The sequence below is a fragment of the Lynx rufus genome, unplaced genomic scaffold, assembly GCF_022079265.1.
Source record: "Lynx rufus isolate CCGP_SWC_20201006 ecotype Redwood Valley unplaced genomic scaffold, mLynRuf1.p SCAF_15, whole genome shotgun sequence".
Lineage (NCBI taxonomy): Eukaryota > Metazoa > Chordata > Mammalia > Carnivora > Felidae > Lynx > Lynx rufus.
The window spans coordinates 45,803,425-45,829,957 of NW_025814829.1; the positions used below are offsets into that span (position 1 = coordinate 45,803,425).

Consider the following 26,533-nt stretch of genomic DNA (forward strand, 5'->3'; position numbering starts at 1 on the left):
AGCAGCCTCTATCTCTTGAGGCACACTATCACGGTGATGAATTAGACCTCTAACAACTGTGTTCGCTTTACATTTTCTTTTGATAAATAGGATTCTAGTGTTAGGGATATTAATCCACTTTGTTAATACTTGTTTTTTAATTGCAAAAACAGTAGGACACAGTGGGAGCACTGAAAAAATTCCCTTCTTGGGATATTGCCATCTTTGCATTGTTTTGTGCCACACTGTACTGGAGGTATGCGTTAATCAGCTGTCCTGTGCCTGGATGGTCTCTTGCCTGGAGGCTCAATCACTTGACTGATGGCCCTTTTGACAAAGACTATAGGCAGTTTCCTACAGCTGAATTAGCATTTTAAACTGTTTAAATAAATCACTTTTATTTTTATTTATTTATTTATTTTTTTATTTTTTTTTTCAACGTTTATTTATTTTTGGGACAGAGAGAGACAGAGCATGAACGGGGGAGGGGCAGAGAGAGGGAGACACAGAATCGGAAACAGGCTCCAGGCTCTGAGCCATCAGCCCAGAGCCTGATGCGGGGCTCGAACTCACGGACCGCGAGATCGTGACCTGCCTGAAGTCGGACGCTTAACCGACTGCGCCACCCAGGCGCCCCAATAAATCACTTTTAAAAACAGTTGAAACAGTCCAAGTATGAAAGAAAAAGGCAGTTTATTTCCATGTTTAAAATAAGTCCCCATTAATATTTTTCAAAGCAAATGTTTGTGTGTTTTGAAATTTTATTAAAAAAAATTTTTTTTTTTTTTTACATTTTATTATTTTTGAGAGAGAGAGACAGAGCACAAGTGGGGGAGGGGCAGAGAGAGGGAGACACAGAATCCGAAGTAGGCTCCACGCTCCGAGCTGTCAGCACAGAGCCTGATGCGGGGCTCGACCCACCAACCATGAGATCATGACCTGAGCCGAAGTCAGTTGCTTAACCAACAGAGCCACCCAGGTGCCCCATGTGTATTTTGAAATTTTAAAAAGTTCTGTGAAACTCAATTTATCATTGCAGTAAACTTTCATAAACCACTTGCTTTAAGAATTACTGGTGATAGGGGCGCCAGGGTGGCTAGGTCGGTTAAGTGTCTGTCTCTTGATTTTGGCTCGGTCAGGATGTCACGGTTTCTAAGTTTGAGCCCCGCATTGGGCTCTGCTCAATGCGTGGAGTCTGCTTGGGGTTCTCCCGCCCATCCCCTGCTCACTCGCTCTTTCTTTCTCTCTCTCTCTCTCTCTCTCTCAAAATAAATAAACTTAAAAAGAATTACTGGTGATAGTGAATAGCAGAAATGAATTTTGTATAATAAGCAAAACTTAGTACAAAATTTTTTGAATTTAATTGCACAAGCAGTTATGTTTCAATGAATTACTTTTTATTTTGTTTTTGTTTCAGTTTAACTAGTCACTGTTTATTATTTTTGTTTAGGTTATCAGATTTCATAATAAGGCAGCTGAAATACTGTATTGTGAGATAAGAGGCCATCCATTTTGGAGTAGCTCTGAAAAGCTCTCTGTACCTGAAAACTACATTGTTCATTTGAGTTGTTACATGAGATGTTTTTAGAATCTAATTATGTTTGTTTGGGATCAGATATGATTAAATCTGTTAAAGATTGAGAACAAACGATTCAGCGTTTCGAAGTACCTAAATCCTGAGTCTTAGTAATGTAGAAATACTTTTTTTTTTTTTTCCCCAAAGGCAACTGTTTGTCTTCCTTTCCCTTTTTATCAAAATTTACTAGAGGGGCACCTGGGTGGCTCAGTCTGGTGAAACCTCTGACTCTTGGTTTTGATCTCACAGTTAGTGGACTCAACCCCCATGTTGGACTTTGCGCTGGCAGCAGAGAGCCTTCTTGGGATTCTCTCTCTCCCTCCCTTTGTCCTCCCCCACTCGCTCTCGTGCACTCTCTCTCAAAAAAAAAAAAAAAACAACTACTTAAAAAAATTCACTAGAGATAATATTTTTTTTACTTTCTGATCAGCATTTCTATTAGAATTTTGTTTTTAAATTATAAAGAAACTCAGTATCCCAGAATATTAAAAAAGAATACTGTACAGATCCTTGATATCCCAATATTTAAAAACAAAACATAACCAGGACGTAAGAAAATAACAATAAACTCAGAATATAAAGTTGATTTTTTAGTATGAGAGGTAAGAATTAGCTAATGCAGCTAAATAATAACCTTTGTTGAAAAAAGAGAGGTGTCTTGAATAACAGTGTAGCAACAGAAGAAATAATAGACTTATTAACTTATTTACATCATCAAATCAATTCTTTTGACAGATAGCATTTTTATTCATATGGAAGTTTTCTCACTGCAGTGTCTTTGGACTGTTATTTTAATAATCTAGTGTTTAAATTTATTTTTTCTTAAAAACATATAGTTTGGAAGTGGCCTATTATTTTTTTCTGGTGTAACACTGGAATGCTGTTGATTTATTGCCATGTCTGTTTGTAGGTGTAGTAAAAGTATTTAGAGATAATTTAACTAGTTCTTCCTTGGGGTCTCAGCCATACCCAGCCTTTTAAGTTAAGGATGGGATTTCAGTTCTGATAACTGTTCTTTGTCGGACACAATAATATTTCTCCTTCAGTGACATTAGCCTGTGGGTATAAATTGAGTCAGGATAGATGAATAGTTGCATCGACATAGTTATGCTGCATTAGAATCCATAGTGCAGGGGAACACTGAGTCAGCAGTTTGGTTTCAGTTGTTGTACAAATAAATGCATTGCATTGCCACATAGTCATATTTTATTGGAGGGAGTATTTGCTGATTTGTGCTATAGTCAGTGACATGGAATGAAGTTATTTTAAATGCTATAAAATAAAGGATTTAAAGCTGTATTGAAAAGTGAACATCTCAAAGTGTTTTTGTGTGAAATATTCTGTGTACCTATTTCTTTTATTCGTCATCATTAGCTTAGCAAGCATTTTACTAAATTATTAACTAATCATTAACTGTTCTGTAAGAGGATATCACAGGTAATCCAGAAAGAAAAGTATGCCATGTCGGTATTTATATGCATTTAACGACTACTTGATATATGCAGAGTATTAACATATTGTCTTATCCACTTACTAGCTGATTAACTTAAGGCAAATTGCTTCCCCTCTAACCCTTCGTTTTCTCATGTGTAAAATGTGGACAAAGATAATACCTATCTCATAGGGTTATTATGGGGATTACATGAGTTAATATGTGCAGTGGTTATGCTTAGCGGTCAGTGAATGTTAGCTATTATTATTGTGTAATTAATTGTAGATCAGTGAAAATTCATCTGTATTCTTTGGCCTTACGGCTAAGCTTATAGAAAAGATGCTTAACTTGTTGAGAAATAATGGATGTGATGATTCATTTTACATTAGGTTATTTAAATTTCTTACTGGTCATATAACACCTTTGTTGAGGTTCCAAATTAAGTTTTATAAAGGTGAATAAGGTCTTCTGCTTTTCTTTGAAGTATATTATTTTGGAACTTGTATAGAAAGTCAGTAAGAGAGGAGTGAATTCCCTAAGAAATTCTAAGAGAAGGGAGATTTTTAGTTTTCTCCTTTGGTTTTGGCATAAGAAATCTATATTGGGGGGGTGGGCTAATAAATCAGATCATCTTTGAGAGATTAGTAATGGATTCGAGGAACATAATGATAATTTAATGATTCCATTTTTTAAACCTTTGTCATCACTCTTTAATTGCTTCTGTAACTGAGTTTGTGTACTAACTTATTTATTAAAGTAACGTTAAACACTGAAATTCTGTGATCCCCACAAAGTGGTAGAAGGGAAATAGTTAGAATTTATGAAAAGATTAATTGGTAATTGTCTTTTGACATATTTTTTAATATACCAAACCATTAAATCTTTTGTCACTACTTTTATAATATAACTTGTTAGCCTTTACAGTTGGGTAAGTTGTAATATGGTTACTAAAGCTGAATTGAAAAACATGTCAAGTTTCTAGGAACAAAAGAACTATCTATAAGCAGAATTGTGTAGCTATGCACAGTTCTCTACCACTTGTAATTTGTTATATGTCTTGGTAATGACTCTATCTGGACATAGAGCCTACTCCAATTTGAGGGCATTTCAAGTAGATCTCTTATTCTTGTAGACAGAATGACTTTAGAAACAGAAAAAACTCTGAACTGTTGTCATTGTAAATGTCACAGGGATAGGCAAATAGTCTTCCTGACCAAATATACACTTTCTTCCATAGTATTGAATTTGACCGGGATTGTGACTATTTTGCAATTGCTGGAGTTACAAAGAAGATTAAGGTCTATGAATATGGCACAGTCATTCAAGATGCCGTGGATATTCACTACCCTGAAAATGAAATGACCTGCAATTCCAAAATCAGGTACTTAGATTATTTTTTTGGACATCATGTAGCGTGTGTATAACAATCAGTGACTATAATTAGTATGAGTTTGTTGTTTTACCTTTCTGTGAGACTCCTTATTCAGTTATAAAAAAACACTGGAATTGTATACAGAGGAGACTTCAGAATCTGTTTTAAAGTTATCGGTTGCTTTTACCCTGTAGGGGTTAGTAGTCATTGTTTTCCTGTTTGACCAATGAAAGTCCTTTTTGTTTCACTTAATCAAATAAAAATCTTTGTCGTAAATGGCTTTCCATGGGGTGTTGAATAAAAGGATTACAATAGCCTATGAATAGTGTCTGAAAGTCAGGATTTTTTTTCCCCTAGCAATGCACATCTCTCTAAATATTTTAACTGTTTATAGTTTTAAGAGTTTTTTTCTTTTTCATAAGAATATTCTGCTGCTTTTCATTGAGGGCCTTATATTTAAGTTTCATACAATAAGGGTTAGAGTTCATAATGAGTGCTTTTCAAACCTGGAGTACTGTTAAAAATGCAGGAACTGGGAATTACTTCGGATCTGCCCCCCAGAATCTCAAAGGAATCTTAGAATCTGCATTTTTTAAACAAGCTTCCTAAACAATTCTCATAGGCACTGGCTTAAAATGGAATGATACACGGAAAGTGTCTAATAATAAATTTATTTAGAACTTTGAACATTTTCTAATTATACCTATTTTACCTGAATTCACCTACTTTACACACATATGTAGTATGTGTGTGTATATAGTATATATGCTCATTTTAATAGTGTTAATAATATAGCAAGTATTACAGTATTTATGTAATGTATTTGTTATAGCTTTCCTTTTCATTTCCTAATTCATCCCTAAAAATGATAGACTGATAGTTTGTGAGCCTGCTCATTCATCAGTGGCGCTCGTCATCGAGAATCTATTATAGTTATTTTATCCTAAGTGGAAAGAAAATAGCATGAATAAGACATAACTTTATTGAGTTCTTATGTGGCAAGCATTGTCTTAAATGATTTATCTTAAGTAGACTTAACTATGAGATATTGCCCCATCTTATGTACAAGGAAGCTGAAGTACAGAAAGGTTAATTAACTTGCATAAGATCACACAGCTAGTCTCTGGAGGAGCAAGGATTCAAGCAGGTAGTTTCTTCACCATGTCGTGCCACTTATTTATGAAACGGAGGCCACAATAGTAATACCTGTTTCATAGGATTATATTTTAAATAAATCCACACAGTGCACTTAGCATACTACTTGGCCATTATCAAGATTCCTAAGAAATGTCACTGTAATGAAAAGGTGGATTAGGGGGTTTACCTTTTTAAACAAGCTTCCTAAGTGATTCTCAGGCACTGGCTTAAAATCAAATAATACAAGGAAAGCATCTAATAATATATTTATTTAGAACTTTGAACATTTTCGAATTATCCTTATACCTATTTTACCTGAGTCAATTACGTATGTGAAAATACGGCAATACTTTATGGGATGTTGGAGTAAATGGAAGAAGCCGTTCAAATCTGGAAGCTATGAGCTAAAGACTGAAAGGGTCAGTGTGTTAGCACACCCGAAGCCAGTTTGGAGCACACAGGTTTGGAAGGTGAACTAAACTACCCCAAACCACAACTGTGAAGCGGCACATCTAGAATTTGAGCTCAGGTTTATCTAACTCTAAAATTTAGCCCTTTTAACTTGCCATGTAATTTCTCCCAGAAATCTAGTAAGTATATGTAAACATGCAAATGAACTGTTAACAGTTTCTAAAATTTAGCATGAACGTAGCCAGTAGAGAGCAAAAGACTTTGTTATTTTCATGTGCTTTGAGATCATCTAGGTTAATTGCTTTCTAAGTGGCTTTTTCCTTAATATACATTAGTTTTATCATATGCTTCGTTCATATATGTGTCTCACCAAAAGCATACATTTTTAGATGCGTTCTCAGTTTTGGAGCACTTGAGAATAGCTGAAACCGTAAATGTTAAAAGCTTAATTCTAACTTAAATTCTTTCAATTGGAATTTCAGTCATAAGCTTATATGAAGATTTTTTGTTTGTTTGTTTGTTTGTTTTTGGATGTGAGTACAGAAACCCAATTCAAATTAGTTTATTAGTGTATCTCATTCAGCACAACTTGATACAGGGGCCTGTACAATTTGATTAAGTCTCTGTCTTTCGGCTATGGCATGCTTTGTGCCCTGTTGGCTTTCTGTTTTCACTCATAGATATGCTTTACTCATGTATGAAAGATGGCCAGTGGCAGCTGTAGGCTTATGTCCATCTTTTGGCTAGTGAACAGTGTGAATAGTGGTAAGGGTTGTTATTTGGTAGTTCAGTAGAATAACGTGGGAGTTATTTGATATATTTTTTCCCAAATATGTTGTTGGCAGATTAAGGATTATGAAGTCATGTAGACCATTTAAAAAGGGTTCTAATCTTTTCTGAACACATCGACATTCTTTGTATTCGTTGTTACTTACTTTTACATGAAGTAAAGCTTAACTATCTTTCTTTCTTTCAGCTGTATCAGTTGGAGTAGTTACCATAAGAATCTGTTAGCCAGCAGTGATTATGAAGGCACTGTCATCCTATGGGATGGATTCACAGGACAGAGGTCAAAGGTCTATCAGGTAAATAAGGATACTAGTTTACTTGTTTTAAGAACCACATTTTTACTTTCTTAATAATTGTAGGGGTTTATGTGCTTTATAGTTACAAATTTTAGCCACTAATTTAGCCTTTTAAAAATAACTATATGATAACCAAATAATGCTTTTCTGAAGCATCTCTTCAGACTTGTTTTGCATTTATAGAATGTGTCAAATAAATTTCCAAAAGCAATAAAATATGTATATGTAAAAAGTTTAGGAACTACTTTGCATCTCATTTGTTTTCATAGCCTGTTTTATCTCCCTCCCACCAGAGCAATAAATTGGTATCAAGCTTTTTGCTTTATTTTACCATCTATGTTCTGTCTGAGACTACTTTGTCTTCCTTCTGTATCCAGGAACATGAGAAAAGGTGTTGGAGTGTTGACTTTAATTTGATGGATCCTAAACTCTTGGCTTCAGGTTCTGATGATGCAAAAGGTACAATCTGAATCTCCTCTCCTACTTTCCCTCACTTCCTTATACCCAACTTAATTCCTTTTACTGGCAGAGATACAGATATTTATTAAAACTTGTGGCAGTCCTTTGTGATTATTATTCTAAAACTAATCTAAGCACAAAAATCTATCTTTTGGACTGAAAGAAAAATGAATATACTGTATCTTCATTATAATAATTTTTTCTGGATTCATGTCACATGGTGACATTTTTATAACCAATTCCTTTATATATACCATCAAGTCAACTTTTTTTGATGAAATATTTAGACCTGTCTCTGTTTTAAATGATATTAAATTTCTAGTGTATGCTGAAGTCTTTTAGTGAAGTTTATCATATTTCAAGGCAAGAGTTCTTCATTTTTTTCCCCCGCAAATTTAATTGACCTCTTCTGTTTTTTCTTGTATATCCATATTTACTATTCATTTTTTTCAGTTGTCCATACTGTTTTGTTTTGGCCTGGTTCTTCTCACCATTAGATTTCTAAAGCCCTGTTAACAGATTTCTTTAACCTTATAGTTAATAGCCTTAATTTTTTTGCCCTCCTTTTTTGCATGTAACTTATAGACTAGCGATTAGATAGGCAGAGATAACTCTAGTGTTGAAAAGTTTATTTCATAATGATAGTGCATGCCCTATTTTGTAAAAGGGAAATTAACATATCTGGATTTCCCCCCAAAAGATCAAAAAGTAGCAAGTTGTTTACCCTTTTTAATGGTTATTTTGAAAGAGAGAGAGAGACAGAGACAGAGACAGAGACAGAGACAGCAAGCATGAGTGGAGGAGGGACACACAATCTGAGGAAGGCTCCAGGCTTCAAGCCATCAGCACAGAGCCCGACACGGGACTCAAACTCATGAACCACGAGATCATGACCTGAGCCGATGTTGGACACTCAAGCGACTGAGCCACCCAGGCACCCCTAAATGTACTTTTTAATAGTATACTGAGGATAGCCTTTATTGAGTTGAATACTTGTATTTTAGTACTGAAGAGTAATATTTATTCAAAGGTCTTGACTGGTCAGAGTCTTTCTCTGGAAAATAGAAGCCAATGGAAACGATTTAAGTAGGCAAGGATTTTTAAAGCTATTTATTCATGTTAAATTGTTTTAAAATATACGTAACATGAAATGAAGCATTTTAACTGTTTTTAAGTACTGTTTAGTGGCATTAAGTACATTCATGATGTTGCAGTCTTCACTGCCGTTAGTCCATAGAACTTTTTTCATATCGTCAAAACTGACACTTTCTACCCATGAAACAGAGCTTCCCATTTCCCCTTTACCTAGCCCCTGGCAGTCACCTTTCTGCTTTGTGTCTCTATCGATTTGACTACTCGTAACTACCTCATATGAGTGGAATCATGCAGTATTTGTTTGACTGGCTTATTTCACTTAGCATAAAGTCTTTAAGGTTCATATATGTTGTAGCATGTATCAGAATTTTTTTAAATTAAGTTAATGGATTAATTAATTACTTTTTAAATTTACATCCAAGTTAGTTAGCATATAGTGCAACAGTGATTTCAGGAATAGATTCCAGTGATTCATGCCCTATGTATAACACCCAGTGCTCATCGCAACAAGTGTCCTCCTTAATGCCCCTTACCCATTTAGCCCAACCCCCCCTCCTGCAACCCCTCCAGCAACCCTTAGTTTGTTCCCTGTATTTAAGAGTCTCTTATGTTTTGTCCCCCTCCTTGTTTTTATGTTATTTTTGCTTCCCTTCTGTTTCGTATGTTATGTTCTTCTGTTTTGTATCTTAAATTCTTCATATGAGTGACGTCCTATGATACTTGTCTTTCTCTGACTAATTTCGATTAGCATAATAGCCTCTAGTTCCATCCACATAGTTGCAAATGGCAGAATTTCTTTTACAAGGCTGAATTATAATGTATTCTATGAATGTATCACATTTTGTTTATCCATTCATCATCTATAGACATACATTTGGGTTACTTCTACCTTTTGGGCTATTATGAATAATGCTGCTATGAACGTGAGTGACAAACTATCTTTTTATGTCCTGTTTTTAGTTCTTCTGGGTATATACTCAGAACTGGACTTTCTAGATATGGTACTTACATGTTTAATTTTTTGAGGAAACATCATTCTGTTTTCCATAGTGGCCGCACCATTTTACATTTCCACCAGCAGTGCCTAACTGTTTCAGTTTCTCCATATCCTCACCAACACCTGTTATTTCCTTCCTTCCTGGTAATGATTTTAATGGTGTGAAGGGGTATCTTATTGTGGTTTTGCTTTGCATTGCCCTAATCATAGTGATGTTGAGTGTCTTTTCATGTGCTTATTGGCCATTTGTATATCTTCTTTGGAGAAATGTTTATTCAAGACCTATGCCAATTTTTTAATTATTATTATTTTTTTGCTGCTGTCGAATTGTAGGTGTTCTCTGGATAGTCTGGATATATATTCTAAAACTGTTTGGTTATTTTGAGAGAGAGAGGGAGAGAGAGAGGCAGAGACAGAGAATGCCTATGGGCATGGTGTGGGGAGGGGCAGAGAGAGGGTGAGAGAGAATCCTAAGCAGGCTCTGCATCGCCAGCACAGTGCCTAACATGGGGGCTCAAGTTCACGAACCGTGAGATCATGACCTGAGGTGAGGTTAACCAACCGAACCACCCAGGCGCCCCTGGATAGTCTGGATATTAATCCCTTATAAGATATGTGACTTGTTCATAGTGTGCTTTGATGCACAGAAGTTTTTCATGTTGATGAAGTCCAAATTGTCTAATTTTCTTTATGTTGCCCGTGCCTTTGATGTCATATCCAACGAGTCATTGCCAAATGTAATGAAGATCTTGCCCTTTGTTTTCTTCTGAGAGTTTTATAATTTTTGTTCTTACATGTCTTTGATCCATTTTGAGGTGACTTTTGTGTATGGTGAAAAGTAAGCATCTGACTTCATTCATGTACATGCGGAAATCCATTTTTCCCAGTACCACTTGTTGAAAAGATTGTCCTTCCCTCATTGAAAGGTCTTGACACCTTTCAAAAGGTCAAAAATCATTTGATCATATCTTCAGGGGTTTATTTCTAGAGTCTTTTCTGTTGGTTGGTCTTGTTTTTTCTACCATACTGTTTTGATGACTGTAGCTTCGTTTGAAATGAGGAAGCGTGAGTCCTCCATCTGTCTTCTTCTGTTTCAAGATTGTTTTAGCTTTTTAGGGTCAACGAAGATCCCGTATGAATTTTAGGGTGAATTTTATTTTATTATTTCTTTTCTTCTGCTTTCTTTGGTTTTAATTTGCACTTCTTTTTCTAGTTTCCTAAGATGGAAGCTTGGATTATTGATTGTAGATCTTTTCTCTTTGCTAATATATGCATTTAATGTTATTATAAATGCCCCTATTGCAGTGCTGGATCTCACAAGTTTTGATAAGTTATATTTTAATTTTCATTTATTTCAAAATATTTGAGAATTTTTTTGAGATTTCTTACTTGACTTATGTGTTATTTAGAAATGTATTGTTTAGGGGCGCCTGGGTGGCGCAGTCGGTTGGGCGTCCGACTTCAGCCAGGTCACGATCTCGCGGTCCGTGAGTGCGAGCCCCGCGTCAGGCTCTGGGCTGATGGCTCGGAGCCTGGAGCCTGTTTCTGATTCTGTGTCTCCCTCTCTCTCTGCCCCTCCCCCGTTCATGCTCTGTCTCTCTCTGTCCCAAAAATAAATAAACGTTGAAAAAAAAAAAAAATTTAAAGAAAAACCATTTACCTTTAAAAAAAAAAAAAAGAAATGTATTGTTTAGGGGTGCCTGGGTGGCTCGGTCAGGCTTCTGACTTCAGCTCAGGTCATGATCTCGCAATTCATGAGTTCCAGCCCCGTGTCGGGCTTGCTTCTGTGTGCGCTGAGCCCGCTTCAGATCCTCTGTGCCCCTCTCTCTCTGCCCCTCCCCTGCTTGCTTGCTCTCTCAAAAATAAATATTAAAAAAAAAAAAAGTGTGTTGTTTAATCTCTAGAGCGTTATGGAATTTTCTAGCTATCTCTCTGTTACTGATTTCTAGTTTAATTCCATTGTGGTCTAAGAGATACATTATTTAATTTCTCTTTTAAATTTGTTAAGATATGTTCAGAACCCACATTTTGGTCTGTCTTGCTGAACGTCTCATGTAACTTTGAGAAGAATGTATATTCTAATTAGATAGCCTGTAGATACCATTTATATTCATTTGAATGATGGTGTTTTGAATTCAGCTATGTCCTTACTGATTTCTTACTGCTGGTTTTGTCCATTTCTGATAGAGGGGTGTCTATTTTTTAGATTCTATATTGATCTGTTTCTTTTTTTTTTTCCTGTAACACATTGTCTTGATTTATAGCTTTATAGAAACTCTTGAAGTCAAGTAGTCTTCCATTTTTTTAAAAAATGGTTTTAACTCTTTACTTTTTCTGCTCTTGCATATGTGTTTTAGAATCAGGTTTGCCAGTACCAATGGAAAATCCTGTTGAGATTTTGATTAGGATAGTATTGAATCTGTAGATCATTTTTGGAAAAATTGATATCTTAATATATTGAGACTTCATTCCATGAACATGGTTTATCTTTCCAATTTAGGCTTTAAATTTTTTTTAACAGTTTTATAGTTTTCTGCATACAAACCCTGCACATTATTACAACTAAATAGTTTGGTTTTGGTGCTGTTGAAAATGTTGTTTAAAATACATTAGTATTCATTCATTGTTTACTAGTTTGTAGAAAAACAATTGATATTTAAATATAAATTTTGGGAGCGCCTGGGTGGCTCAGTCGGTTAGGCGTCCGACTTCAGCTCAGGTCACGATCTCGCGGTCTGTGAGTTCGAGCCCCGTGTCAGGCTCTGGGCTGATGGCTCAGAGCCTGGAGCCTGCTTCCGATTCTGTGTCTCCCTCTCTCTCTGCCCCTCCCCCGTTCATGCTCTGTCTCTCTCTGTCCCAAAAATAAATAAACGTTAAAAAAAATATATATATAAATTTTGTTTCAACAAACTTGCCAAAATTCTCTCTTTATTCTTAAGAGATTATGTTTGGAGATTCCAAACTGGAGGGCCAATCATGTCAGCAGAGTTGTAGAGGCCACTTTTAGGCAACAGACTTGAGCAGTGGAAAACTTGTATCATGTAAAAGGTCCCACAGTGACTGCTGGGCTGAATGCAAACAGGCTTATTAGGCAACCCTCCTCAAAATAGCCATAAGCTCTAATTGACCAATGGACTACTTACAATCAGGCACAGTTACCAAAAAAGGAAAATGCTATGTGTTCTAATACCTCCTCACTGCCCCCAAAACTACAACACCCCACCACTGCCTTCTGGTAGATAGCCTCTCCTTTGCTGTCCTGCCTGCTGCTTCCTTGCAGTGTATTTAAGACACCTCTGTCATTTTTATTCTGTCTTGGGTGAACTCTTTCACTGCCCGTGCCACTGACTTCCACCTGATCTGGTTGCCCCACGAGAGCCACTAATCCTTTTTTGTTTCCAAAGTGTGTCCATTTCTTTTTTTCTTTTCTTTTTCTTTTCTTCCTACTTTCTCTTGTTTTGTTGTACTTGCAAGAATTTGCAGAATGATGGTGTATACAGTGGTGACAGCAAACATACTTGCCTTGTCCTGATCTTGTGGGGAATGCTTATAGTCTTTCAACATTAATAGGATATTTTTAGGGTTAGGCTTTTATTGAACATGTTTTTTCAGGTTAAGGAAATTCTCTTCCCTGTTTGCCAGGAATATTTATCATGAACGGATGTTGAATTTTATCATGATTTTTCTGTATCTCTTGAGATGATTATATTGTTTTTCATCTTTTTTTTCTTAATGTCCTGAGCTATAATGATGTATTTTCATATCTTGAAGTAGAGTTATATTCCCAGGACAAACGCCATTTTGGCCATGATGTATTATCTCCTTTCTGTATTGCTATGTTTGAGTTGCTGAATTAATTTTTTAAAAATATTTTTGCATCTATAGTCATGAGGGGGTATTGGCCTTTAGTTTTCTATTCTTATAAATTTTGTTGTGGCTTTTGTGTCAGGATAATGGTGGCCTCGTAAAATGATTTCTCTTGTTTTGTGGGAGGTAGAGATGGAAGTGATTATTTAGAATTACTGTTGTTTGGTTCATAAATCTTCCATATAATTTGTTGTTGAGGCTTTCTGGGCCTTCAGTATTCTTTGTTTGAAGGTTTTAACTAAGAATTTATTTTTTTGTAATTGAGGTGTAGTTGACACACCATGTTCCATTAGTTTCAGCTGTACAACATGGTGGTTCAACGTCTTTATGTTACGTTGTGCTCACCACAAAGGTAGCTACTGTCACTTGTACGATGCTATTACAGTCCCATTGACTATGTCCCCTGTGGTATAGCTTTTATCCCTGTGACATAAGAATTTAATTCTTTACTGGATGTAGGACTATTCAGTTCATCTGTTTCTTCTTGAATGAGCTTTGGTAGTTTATATCTTTCTGGAACTGGTATTTTGTGTTCTCTCTCTGATCTATTATTTATGTATTTAGGTCAGTGTGGCATTAAGTGTATCAATTTTAATCATCTTTTTCAAATATCTAACTTTTGATTTTATTGATTTTTCTTTTGTTAGTTTTAGTTTCGTTTTGATGTTTGTTCATTAACTTTTCTTCATTACCTTTTAAAATTTGCTTCGAGTGGGATTTCCTTTTTTACTGTTTTGTCAAGGTTGAGATTTATGTCACTGATTTGAGCCTTGTATCTTTTCTAACATAAATATTTTCTGGTATATGTTTCCCTTTAAGCACCACTTCAGCTGATCCCTCAAATTTTCATATAATGTATCTACTTGTTCATTCACTTTTAAAAGTACATCTGATTTCTTTTGTGTTCTCGTGTTTAGCTAAGAATTATTTTTAAATGTGTTTTGACATTCCCAACTTTGCTTAAAGTTTTCAGAAATCTTTCGGTTTTTGATTTATAGCTTAATCCTAGTAAGAGAACATATTTTATATAACTTTCTTTTCTTTTTTTCTTTTTTTTTTTAATGTTTTATTTAGTGTTTTTGAGAGAGAAAGAGACAGAGTGCAAGCTGGGGAGGGGCAGAAAGAGAGAGGGAGACACAGAATCTGAAGCAGGCTCCAGGCTCTGAGCTGTCAGCACAGAGCCCGATGCAGGGCTCGAACCCACAAACTGTGAGATCATGACCTGAGCTGAAGTCGGACGCTTAACCGACTGTGAGCCACCCAGACGCCCCTAACTTTAATTCTTTTAGATTTGTTATGATTTCTTTTATGGTCTAGAATATGATCTGCCTTGGTAAATATCCAGGTGCATTGAAAAGATTCTGTAGTTTCCATTGGAGTGTTCTGTGAGTGTCATTTAGATCAAACTTGATAGTTTTTTTTTTGTTTTTTTTTGGTTTTTTTTTGGTTTTCTGTATTTTTGCTCTGTGTGTGTGTGTTTTGTCTCCTTGTTCTGTTGATTATTAGGAATGTTGAAATCTGGGGGACACCTGGGTGGCTCAGTTGGTTGAGTGTGTGACTTCAGCTCGGGTCATGATCTCAAAGTTTGTGGATTCGGGCCCCACATCGGTCTCGCTGCTGTGAGCGCAGAGCCTACTTTGGGTCCTCTGACCCCTTCTCTCTCTCCCCACCCCTGCTTGCATTCTCTCTTAAAAATAAATACAAATAGGGGCGCCTGGGTGGGGCAGTCGGTTAAGCGTCCGACTTCAGCCAGGTCACGATCTCGCGGTCCATGAGTTCGAGCCCCGCGTCAGGCTCTGGGCTGATGGCTCAGAGCCTGGAGCCTGTTTCCGATTCTGTGTCTCCCTCTCTCTCTGCCCCTCCCCCGTTCATGCTCTGTCTCTCTCTGTCCCAAAAATAAATAAACGTTGAAAACAAAAAAAAAAAAAATTTAAAAAAAAAAATAAATAAATAAATAAATACAAATATTTAGGGATTCCTGGGTGGCTCAGTTGGTAAGCGTTCCATGTCAGCCCAGGTCGTGATCTCACAGTTCATAGGTTCAAGCCCCTGTGTCCGGCTCTGTGCTGACAGCTCAGAGCCTGGAAGCTGCTTCTAGTTCCGTGTCTCCTTCTCTATCTGCCCCTCAGCCACTCATTCTCTGTCTTTCCCTCTCTCTGTCAAAAATAAATAAACATTAAAAATATTAAAAATAAATAAAAATATTTAAAAAAATGTTGAAATATGATTTTATTTCCTTTTTTTAATTTTTTTTTAACGTTTATTTATTTTTGAGACAGAGAGAGACAGAGCATGAACGGGGGAGGGTCAGAGAGAGAGGGAGACACAGAATCTGAAACAGGCTCCAGGCTCTGAGCTGTCAGCACAGAGCCCGATGCGGGGCTCGAACTCACAGAGTGCGAGATCGTGACCTGAGCCGAAGTCGGCCGCTTAACCGACTGAGCCACCCAGGTGCCCCGAAATATGATTTCATTTCTCCTTTTGGTTATGGAAGACTATTGTTTTGCCTCTGTTTTTTTGTTTGTTTTGATTTTTTTGAAGTGGTATTGTTAGGGTCTTAAGCATTTATAATTGTTATCTTGGTGAATTGACCCTTTTCTCAGTATATAATGTTGCTTTTTATCCCTGAATCCCTTTTTATTCTTCTGAATCTGTTTTGTTAGGTATTCATCAAAGCAGTAATCTCTTTTTCCTTTCCTCTGAGATTCCAATTATATGTTAGACCTTCTCATTTTGTCTTACAGGTCCCCTTGACTCTGTTCTTTTGATATCAATATCTTTTCTCTTCTTTTTTTTTTTTTTTTTTAAATTTTTTTTTTCAACGTTTATTTATTTTTGGGACAGAGAGAGACAGAGCATGAACGGGGGAGGGGCAGAGAGAGAGGGAGACACAGCATCGGAAACAGGCTCCAGGCTCTGAGCCATCAGCCCAGAGCCCGACGCGGGGCTCGAACTCACAGACCGCGAGATCGTGACCTGGCTGAAGTCGGACGCTTAACCGACTGCGCCACCCAGGCGCCCCTTTTCTCTTCTTTACATTAAGTAGTTTCTGTGTTCTTTTGGACTCTTATCCTTTTATCTTCAGTTTGATACTGATTGGGTTCAGTGACTTATGCAAGTTACTGTATTTTTCCTAAAATTTTCATTTGATTCTTATTTTATAGTTCCTGTATTTATACTCAGTATTTCTGTCTCTATTAATTTTAAATGTATTTACCTTTTACCCCCATGGAGCACAGTTACAGTAGTTGCTTTAAAATCTGTTGCCTAATTCCAACATCTAGATTTTACAATTGGTTTTTGTTGATGGTATGTTCATTTGAAAAGTTTTCACATTTTCCTGGATTTGTACCGAGTAATTGATGGGTTGTATCTTGGGCATTTTGAATATTATATTTTGTAAGACTCTGGGTTCTGTTCAGATTATCTGGAGAATATCTTTTGTTTCGTTTTGTTTAGGTAGGTGATCGGCGGTTTAGATTCCATCTTGCTTTCTGTATGAGCGATAGTTAAATTGCCAGGGTGGTTTTCAAACCTCTGCTGTGCTGCGTTGGTTTGTTTCATGCATACGCCATTCAGGGGTTAATCTGGAAATTGAGTTGTCTTTTCAGTTGTAGTTCAATGCACAAGGCTTTGTGTCCATCTTGCACATATAAGACTTAGGCCTGTTCATACACAGAATGTGGGATCTTCTCCAGTGCTTTCCTTTCCAGGTTCCTCCCACACTCTTTGTCTCCCTTTTTTACTGAGGCTTTACCAAGAAAGTTGGGGTTTCTCTACAGATGAGTTACTCCTTTTTATGACCACAGAAATGGAGTTTGTGTAGGAATATTAGCCTGCCATACTGCTGTAGCTCTGTGATGGAAGCCCACCATGGGGAAAAGTTGAGAGAGAACAAGAATAAAACAAAAGAAAAAATAAAGATTACTCTCAACCCTGTGACTTGCAGAAATGCCTTTTACCAATCTTATGGTCAGAAACACAGGGATTTTCCTCAGTTTTTGCTGATTGAGTTCTGTCTTTGGCTTGCACGGGAGAAAAGAAATGGTACTCTCACTCCTGTTTTGGTTACTTCTTTTAAATTTTGAATTTCCTTTCCATAATGACTGTTTTTCCTTACTTTTCAGATTCCTCAGACATTTCCTTTTAGTTTTTGATATTGTCCTCTGAGTAAACTCACAGTGAGAGAAATTGGCTACAGTGGGCTTACTCTGCCTTGGTTGGTACTAAAAGTCCCAAATGCATTACGCCCATCTCAAAATATTTAGTGTTGTGTAAATGTATTTATCACTCTTTGTTTGGTGATTTTTTTATTGCTTGTAAGATACTGCCTTTGTGATTATACTAAGAATACTTTACATTCCTTTAATGTATTTAACACATTTATTTATTATTAGCATTTTAAATGTTTTATACTTTTTAACATTTTATATATTTTGTATTTAGTAATATCCATTTGTTAATGGATATTATTTTTTCAAACCATAAATATTGAGTCCTTATAAATGATATTTTTTGTATTCATGCTGTTACTTATTTAATGCTGTGTATTTTTAAAGTAGTTTACTTTCAAATACATATGCACATACTTGTATGTTAAACAAGTTAATGTTAAACATGAATGTAGTAGGCTTATAGATGCAGTTTTGCTGTGTAGCAAGTTAATCAGAAAAGAATGTTATGAACTAATTTTAAGTTATTTAGGAGAAATATGTTTTTCTTTTTAAATACATAAACTAAGAATCATTTGCAATGAGTTATCTTACTGAATTAGAATTAACACGTTCTTTAAAGTTTTTTTTATCCCCAAATATGAATTTGAAGAGTAATAGCACTATTTACAGGTTCTTATTTATTCCAGATTTTCATAGCTGCATACGTTAATGTGAAAGTGATGAATTTGAAATCTTGACAAATTAAAAAAATAATTTCAGTTAACTTATACTAAATGAAATACTTTTTTTATCAAAGGACTGGGGCGCCTGGGTGGCGCAGTCGGTTAAGCGTCCGACTTCAGCCAGGTCACGATCTTGCGGTCCGTGAGTTCGAGCCCCGCGTCAGGCTCTGGGCTGATGGCTCAGAGCCTGGAGCCTGTTTCCAATTCTGTGTCTCCCTCTCTCTCTGCCCCTCCCCCGTTCATGCTCTGTCTCTCTCTGTCCCAAAAAATAAATAAACGTTGAAAAAAAAAAATTTAAAAAAAAAAAAAATAAAAAAAAAAAAGGACTAAAAAATATAACTGCAACATAGTAAATAGTATTATCATAAATAGTATTATCTGTCTTATAACTTTAGGTAGTTACCTTTTCTAAAAGTTATAACTTTACTAAGTGGAATATCTCCTTTATCTAAACGAAGTTCAAAGGCTTATGTTAGCATCCCAAATGGCCCAGTGACCTTCTGTCCTGGCACCCCCATGCTTGTGTAATTCCCTTCCTCCCCATTATTCCATTCTGTGTGATTGGTAAAGTACCACAGAAGTGAAGGTATGTCACTTTTTTTTTTTTTAAGTTACTTTATTTATTTTTGAGGGGTGAAGGAGACTATGCGCGGGACAGTGCAAAAGAGCAGGGGAGGGGCAGAGAGGGAGAGAGAATCCCTAGCAGGCTGCGTGAGCCTGCTGTGAGCGCAGAGCCTGACTTGGGGCTTCAGCCCGTGAGCCGCAAGATCATGACCTGAGCCAAAATCAAGAGTCAGACACTCAACTGGCTGAGCCACCCAGTGGTATGTCGCTTCTGAAATTAGTTCATATAAAACATTTAGCCTTTATCTTCATTTGGGTCCATGAGGAGACGCTAGCAGTATTGTCACAAGCCCATATTATGGGGAACTGAATCACATGCCAAGAGCCATGTTGAGGGACTGAGCTTGAAAGCAGATCCTCGAGTTCAGCTGCATGGAGACCTCTTATCCTGGAGACTGAGCAGAAACCACCCAGCTGAGCTGCTCAGAGATTCCTGACAATCAGAAACTGTGTAACAGCAAATTTTGCTGTTTTAAGTTGCTGAGTACTGGGGCAGTTGGCTGTACAACAACAATAGGTAACTAATATAACAAAGCCTGTTTTCTCTATTTGATCAAGTTGAAAAGAAAAACTTGAGGGTAAATCAGTATTGGCAAAGTACACATCTTTGTGTCTAGTCTTTCATATTTTTAAATAGATTTATAATATAGTGCATATGTCCCTCAGGTTTTCTGTAGTGTTTGGTGAAACAGCACCATCCCTTTTTGCTCGTTGTGTTTTCTGTAGTATGTAGGCAGTGGCTCAGAAGTGGTTCAAGAGTAGGGGATATCAAATGTATTCATAGTTGCACTGAAGACAGGCTTTTTTTTTTTTTTTTTTTTTACTGTGTCAAACACCCACCAGTGCCTGTTTTCTCCTCCTCCTCCTCCTCCTCCTCCTCCTCCTCTTCTTCTTCACGAATTCCTTTTTAGAAGTTTTGGTGCAAAAAAGACATGCAAAGAAGCTCTGAAACATAAATCCTGCATATTGGAATTGGTGTTGACGTTATTATAGATATTCAATGTATTCTAGTTTTGGAAAAATAATTTTGAACAAAAGTACTTGGAGACTGTTTAACTCTTATTTTAAAAATTAATAGATGATAAACTATACTGATCTTCTAGGGTAGTTGGATTTTTACAAATTGAGTATTTTTTAATGGGATTTAAGATTCAGATGATACTTAGAAAAAACTTTACTTCTTAACTTTAATCAAACTTGTAATAAAATATATAGGTTTAAGTAACAAGTTCACTTCCTAAAGCCAGCTAGGTAGTCAGAACAAGTTTGTTTTTATTTTTAGCCTCCTACGTTGCAACACGGTTGTTCTGGCAGTCACTATTTTGATTTTTTAAGGAAGTTCAAAGAAGACAATATATACATAAGTGAAGTGTGTTTGTTTTAATTTCTTTAATTAGTTCTTCACCTTGAGGATGGAATTTTCTTTTAAATTCACTTTTACTTTTTCTTACAAAGTTTTCACACTAAATGATGAAGTTTTAAGTTTTGATGTTAAATGAAATTTTTACTATCATTCTCTTAAGGAGAAAGTAACAGGAGGCTTATTATTTGATTATTATTTTTTTAATGTTTATTTATTTTTGAGAGACAGGGAGAGACAGAATGTGAGCGGGGAGGGGCAGAGAGAGAGGGAGACACAGAATCTGAAGCAGGCTCCAGGCTCTGAGCTGTCAGCACAGAGCCTGATGTGGGGCTTGAACTCACGAGCCATGAGATCATGACCTGAGCTGAAGTCAGCCGTTCAACCAACTGACCACCCAGGTGCCCCACAGGAGGCTTATTATTATTGATTTACATGCTGTCTCTTTATTTTGAGGACCATCTCATTTACATTTGTTTTAGACGTTTTCTTCCAAACCTTTTGTTGATTTCTTCTACACTTTCTACTATTTTACTTTTTAATCTATGATGCCATTTTAGGAATACTGGGTTAATTTTAATACTGTTTCATCTTATCTGTTCTAGTAGTTTTCTAGAACTCCTAATACTGCGTATCACAAAATGGCTGACTTGCACAACAGAGATTTATTCTCTCACCTTACTGGAGGCTAGAAGCCCAGAAATGAAGGTGTTGGCAAGGCCATGCTCCCTCTGAAGGCTCTGGGGAAGACTCCTTCCTCACTGTCTTCCTAGCTTCTGGTGGCTGGTAGCAGTCCTTCCATCTCCATTTCTTGACTTGTGGCTGCATCCAGTTTTTGCCTTCCTTGATACATGGCCTTTTGTACTTTGTACCTGTCTATCCAAGTCTCCTTCTTCTTATGAAGGTATCATTCATTGGAGTTAGGGTCCATCCGAATCCAATATAACCTCATTTTAACTTGATTACATCTGCAAAGACCTTATTTACAAATTAAGTGACATTCAGAGGTACCCGGGGTTATGAATACAACATATCTTTTTGGGGAACACAGTTTAACTCATAATACCTGTATTGTTTAATAATCAGTAATAAAATAAAATGTATCATTTTTTATTTTCCTTTTCTAAGCTATAAATATTCACTATATCTTTATTTTAAGCCTTAGTTATTGTTATAGCTTAGTTATATTGGATTCTAATATCTTTCATATTGAAAATTGTAATTATGATGTTTACCATTGTGACTTATTGATAGATTTAAATTTTAATTAGTTAATATAACAGTGCAATATTGGTCTCAGGAATTAGGTGATTCATCACTTACATACAACACGAAGTGCGCATCACAAGTGCCCTCCTTAATTAATACCCATCATCCATCTAGCCCATCTCCCATTCACCTCCCTCTGTCAACTGTCATCATTAAGAGCCTCTTGTGGTTTGTTTCCTGCTTTTCTTCCCTTGCCCTTCATATGTTGTTTTGTTTCTTAAATTCCGCCTATAAATGCAATCATATTGTATTTGTCTTTCTCCGAGTGACTTATTTCACTTAACATAATACATTCTAGCTCCATCCAAGTCATTGCAAATGGCAAGATTTCATTCTTTTTGATGGCTGAGTAATATTCCATTTCATATATACCACATTTTCTTTATCCGTTTTTCAGTTGATGGGTATTTGGGCTCTCTCCATAGTTTGGCTGTTGTCATTGTGACTTACTTTTGAAATGTTAATGATTGCGTCATTCAGCAAATTACCATAAAATAAAAAGAGACTTTCTAATTTAAATGTCATTTTGTTCTAGCTCATTATACTTACTTGTATTTAATTCTGATAAAACACTGATCTGTAACCTTCGTTTATAAAGGGTTTAGTGATTAGTATAAGTGGGATTATGGGAACAGTAGGTGCTTCATGAATATTTGTTGTAGATTAACTTCCGCGTGCTACGTTGTTAAGGTACAGTTCTACCACTGGATATTCTAACCTATAAATGCTATATTTGACTTGTAGACTTTTACATTCAGCTAGCCATTTTATCTCAGAATTGTGTATCTTAATTGCCTGGACAGTTATATATTAATTGAAATAGCACATGATTCCTATTAGAAAATAACATGAAAGAAATAAAGTATTACTATTTAAAACTCTTACTCTTTTATTTCAATATTGTGTGTCTTATTTTTCTCTTAGAGGGCTAATAAATTCATTAGGGTGTAAATAACTTTTTTAATGGTTAATTTTTATTCTGAGAGTCCACATATTAAGAAATGCTCTATGGAATTCCACTCATAAGAAGTAAATTATTCACACAGAGAAAATCTCTATTCTTAGGAAGTACCATTTTTTACCTTATTTTTTTTTTTTTACTCCTATTACCATATTAGCATTCCTGAATGGATTTTAGAGGCATCTGAGTGGCTAGTCAGTTAGCATCTAACTCTTGATTTTGGCTCAGGTCATGATCCCAGGGTGGTGGGTTCAAGCCCCGCATCTGGCTCCTTGCTAAGTGTGGAGTCTGCTTGGGAGTGTCTTTGTCTCTCTCTGTCTCTCTCTGTCTCTCTCTGTCTCTCCATCTCTCCCTCTCCCTCTCCCTCTCCCTCTCCCTCCCCCTCCCCCCTTCCTCCCCCTCCCTCCTTTTTTCCCCCTCCCTCTCTCCTTCCCTCTGTCCCTCTCCCCTGCTCATGCTCACTCTCTCTCTCAAAAATGAAATAAAATATTTAAAAAAGATTCTAAAATTTTACTCTATCCTAATACTAGTTTTCATCCCTAAATGTACTCTGGAGTCACCCAACGAGCTTATAAAAAAAAAAAAAAACAATACCTAATGGGGTGCATGGGTGGCTCAGTCGGTTAAGTGATTAACTCTTAGTGTTGGCTCAGGTCATGATCTTATGGTTTGTGGGTTCGAGCCCTGTGTTGGGCTCTGCACTGACAGTTTGGAGCCTGCTTGGGTTTCCCTCCCTCCCTCCCTCTCTCAAAATAAATAAATAAATAAACCTAAAAAAATTTAAAACACAACAATACCTGGACCCTAACTGGGTATTGTTCAGGATGGGACATTGGTGCCCACTGAAAAGATGGATAGGAAGATTTTTGTTGTTATCATTAATGTTTATTATTAGTTGTGATGTGCAACTGGTATTGTAACCAATATTTTGAAAATCTATTTTCTTTGTGTATTCTATTGTCTATGAAGACATTTTTGTTTAAAAACAATATGATGAGGGCACCTGGGTGGCTCAGTCAGTTGCGCGTCTGGCGCTTGATTTTGGCTCAGGTCATGATCCTCATGGTCATGATCAAGCCCCCTTTCAGGCTTTGCACTGGGCATGGAGCCTCTCTTACTTTCCCTCTGCCCCTCCCCTGCTCACCTGCATATGTGCCCTTTCTTTCTCTCTCTTTTTTAAATAAATAAAATATGATATGATATGATATGATAATGATAGATGCTCTGGTACCTTACAAGACAACAGCTCACCTTTCTGTTTCTGCTTTCAGATCTGACTTGCTCTAATTAGTCAGCTTGCCATTCCTTAATCATGATAAATCTCAGTATATACCATTGGAATAGACTGAATGTCAAATATTGAAACAATATTTTAAAGTTTAGCTAAATAATTTAGTAACATTACTTTAAACATACTTATGTAACTGAGTTCCTATATAAAATTGAAAAATCATGAAATTCTTTTTTTTTTTTTAATGTTTATTTGAAAGGGAGCATGAGTGAGTGAGGGGTAGAGAGGGAGAGGAAGAATCCCATGTAGGCTCCACACTCAGCACAGAGCCCAACTTGGGGCTCAGTCCCATGACCATGAGATCTTGACCTGAGCCGAAATCAAGAGTGAGACGCTTGGGGCGCCTAGGTGGCGCAGTCGGTTAAGCGTCCGACTTCAGCCAGGTCACGATCTCGCGGTCCGGGATTTCTTGCCCCGCATCAGGCTCTGGGCTGATGGCTCGGAGCCTGGAACCTGTTTCAGATTCTGTGTCTCCCTCTCTCTCTGCCCCTCCCCCGTTCATGCTCTGTCTCTCTCTGTCCCAAAAATAAATAAACGTTGAAAAAAAAATTAAAAAAAAAAAAAGTGAGACGCTTAACCAATTGAGCCACCCAGATGCCCCTAAATCATGGAATTCTCACTTGAAAGATAAAATAAGAACTGCTTCTAGGTAGTTTAAATGGCATTTGTATTCTGATATATGTAATACATATATGACTCTGTGTGTGTGTGTGTGTGTGTGTGTGTGTAGGAGTGGGTGACTATATGACTCCTCTTCCAACCTGTGACACTTTTGAGAAACACACACACGCACACACCATTTTTTTTAAAGTAGGCTCCATGCCCAAGGTGGGGCTTGAACTCACAACCCTGACATCTGGAGTCACATGCTCTACCCAGTGAGCCAACCAAGTACCCTCCCCCCACCCACACACACTGTTTAAAGAATACTAAAACAAATACACATGTATCTCCATATTGCTTGTTTTACCCCTGTCTTTTATGCCTTAGATATGGGATCATGTTACTTCTCAGCATACACTGATTTTCTGTTGTTTTCTGACTTTGAAACTATGCTCTCGGTTTCAGTATATTGTTTTATTATGCAGTCATGCAGTTTAAACAGTATTGGTCCTCATAAACTAAAATGCTTTGGAATAGTATGAAAAGGCAACTGTAGAAATAAGCTAACTTTCTAGTTTATAGAAGCATTTGCTAATGCATTATTTAATTCTTTTTATTTTTATTTGTCCTTTACTCTTAGTGAAGCTATGGTCTACCAACCTAGACAACTCAGTGGCAAGCATTGAGGCGAAGGCTAACGTGTGCTGTGTTAAATTCAGCCCCTCTTCTAGATACCATTTGGCTTTCGGCTGTGCAGGTAAGAAATTAGAGCAGTTTTATCTTCTTTTGATGTTGGTTGAGTATTGTGGCTAGGATAAAAGACCGTGTTTTAAAATGAATAACTTTCCTTATAGGTTTAAATTTTGTTTTTGTTATTAGACTCTAAGTTAGAAGTATGCATTGTGCCATCATTACTCATTTATTGCTGTGCTTTAATTTCAGTATTCTGTCACCCATGTTTAATACATAAAGTTAGGTTTGTTGATTCTTTTTGCTCCTCTAAGTCTTTGTATGCATGAACTAATGCTTATTCACAAACTTAGTTCATAATGATGTTTAAATGATTAAGTTATATTGTATAGACACAGGAATCCATTTTTAATTAAAGGAAATCTATTCATTCGTTCAACAATTTTGTGTGTATACATACACACACACGCATGCACACACGTATATAGTACTGTGCACAAAGCACCCATATAGGGATAGTGAATAAGATAAAATCTTGTATCATGGAATGCATGGTAACACAGGAAGTACTCAAAAGCATGTTAGCTGTTAATATCATAGCAAAGAATTTTTTGATAACATCTTTTTCTTAGCTAGGGTGACCAACTGTCTGGCTTTGCCAGCCCTAGTTTATACTTATACTGTTATAATTAATATTAGTGCCTTCTTTTCATTTTCAGAAGTGTAATGGATTGGAAGATAAATCATTGCCTTACTCCTTTGTCTTTTGTATCTGCCCCCCCCCCCCTTAAATATTTGCTAAAACAAAACACCTATAATTTAACTTCTGCATTAGGAAATCTTGATTTTTTTTATTGATAATCTCAGGTTTTTTTTTAATAAAGATGAGCTTAGCACCATATCATGAACACAGAATCACCCTTTAAAAAAAAGAAAAGCACAATTTAAATCTTATTTATGATACCTTTTCCTTATTTCCACTTATTATTTATTCACTTATATACTGACATAATTTCATTATTAGATTCTAGTAAGTTATGGTCTAACATGTATATGTAGGTAGAATTCTCTATTAGCATACAGAATTTTCCTTGTTAAATCCTTTTTCTACCACTGGTTATGCAAGTTGGTTAACTCATCTCCCCAAGTCTCTTGGACTTAAAATGGAGATAGTCCTATCTTATGGGGATTATGAAAGGAAGATGGTATATGTAAAGCTCTTACAAGATGGTACTCAATAATTGTTATTTTCATTTTTAATATTTTATCATGCATTTATTGAAAACAGTTTTACTGTTATCTTATATTTTATATATACATTAACCATTGGCCGTAATTTATGACTAGAAGTTTTTATCAATATTTAGTATGTACAGATGCCAGATATGAACATTTTCAAATGTTTTCCTTCCTGATAAAGGGAAACCT

At 36.3% G+C, this 26,533-nt stretch overlaps 1 protein-coding gene across 9 annotated transcripts in view; it reads left to right on the forward strand.

Moving 5' to 3' along the window:
* Window positions 1-26,533, forward strand: part of COP1 (COP1 E3 ubiquitin ligase) — a 279,328-nt gene that overhangs the window by 157,439 nt on the left and 95,356 nt on the right. For all 9 annotated transcript variants that reach the window (XR_006961642.1, XM_047076961.1, XM_047076962.1 and 6 more), the window contains 4 exons: window positions 4,225-4,368; window positions 6,884-6,992; window positions 7,370-7,451; window positions 25,056-25,172. Coding sequence is in view for 8 of the 9 variants with exons in the window: in XM_047076961.1 (XP_046932917.1) it covers window positions 4,225-4,368; window positions 6,884-6,992; window positions 7,370-7,451; window positions 25,056-25,172 (452 nt within the window). In the remaining variant the exon portion in view is untranslated. The remainder of the gene's footprint in view (window positions 1-4,224; window positions 4,369-6,883; window positions 6,993-7,369; window positions 7,452-25,055; window positions 25,173-26,533) is intronic.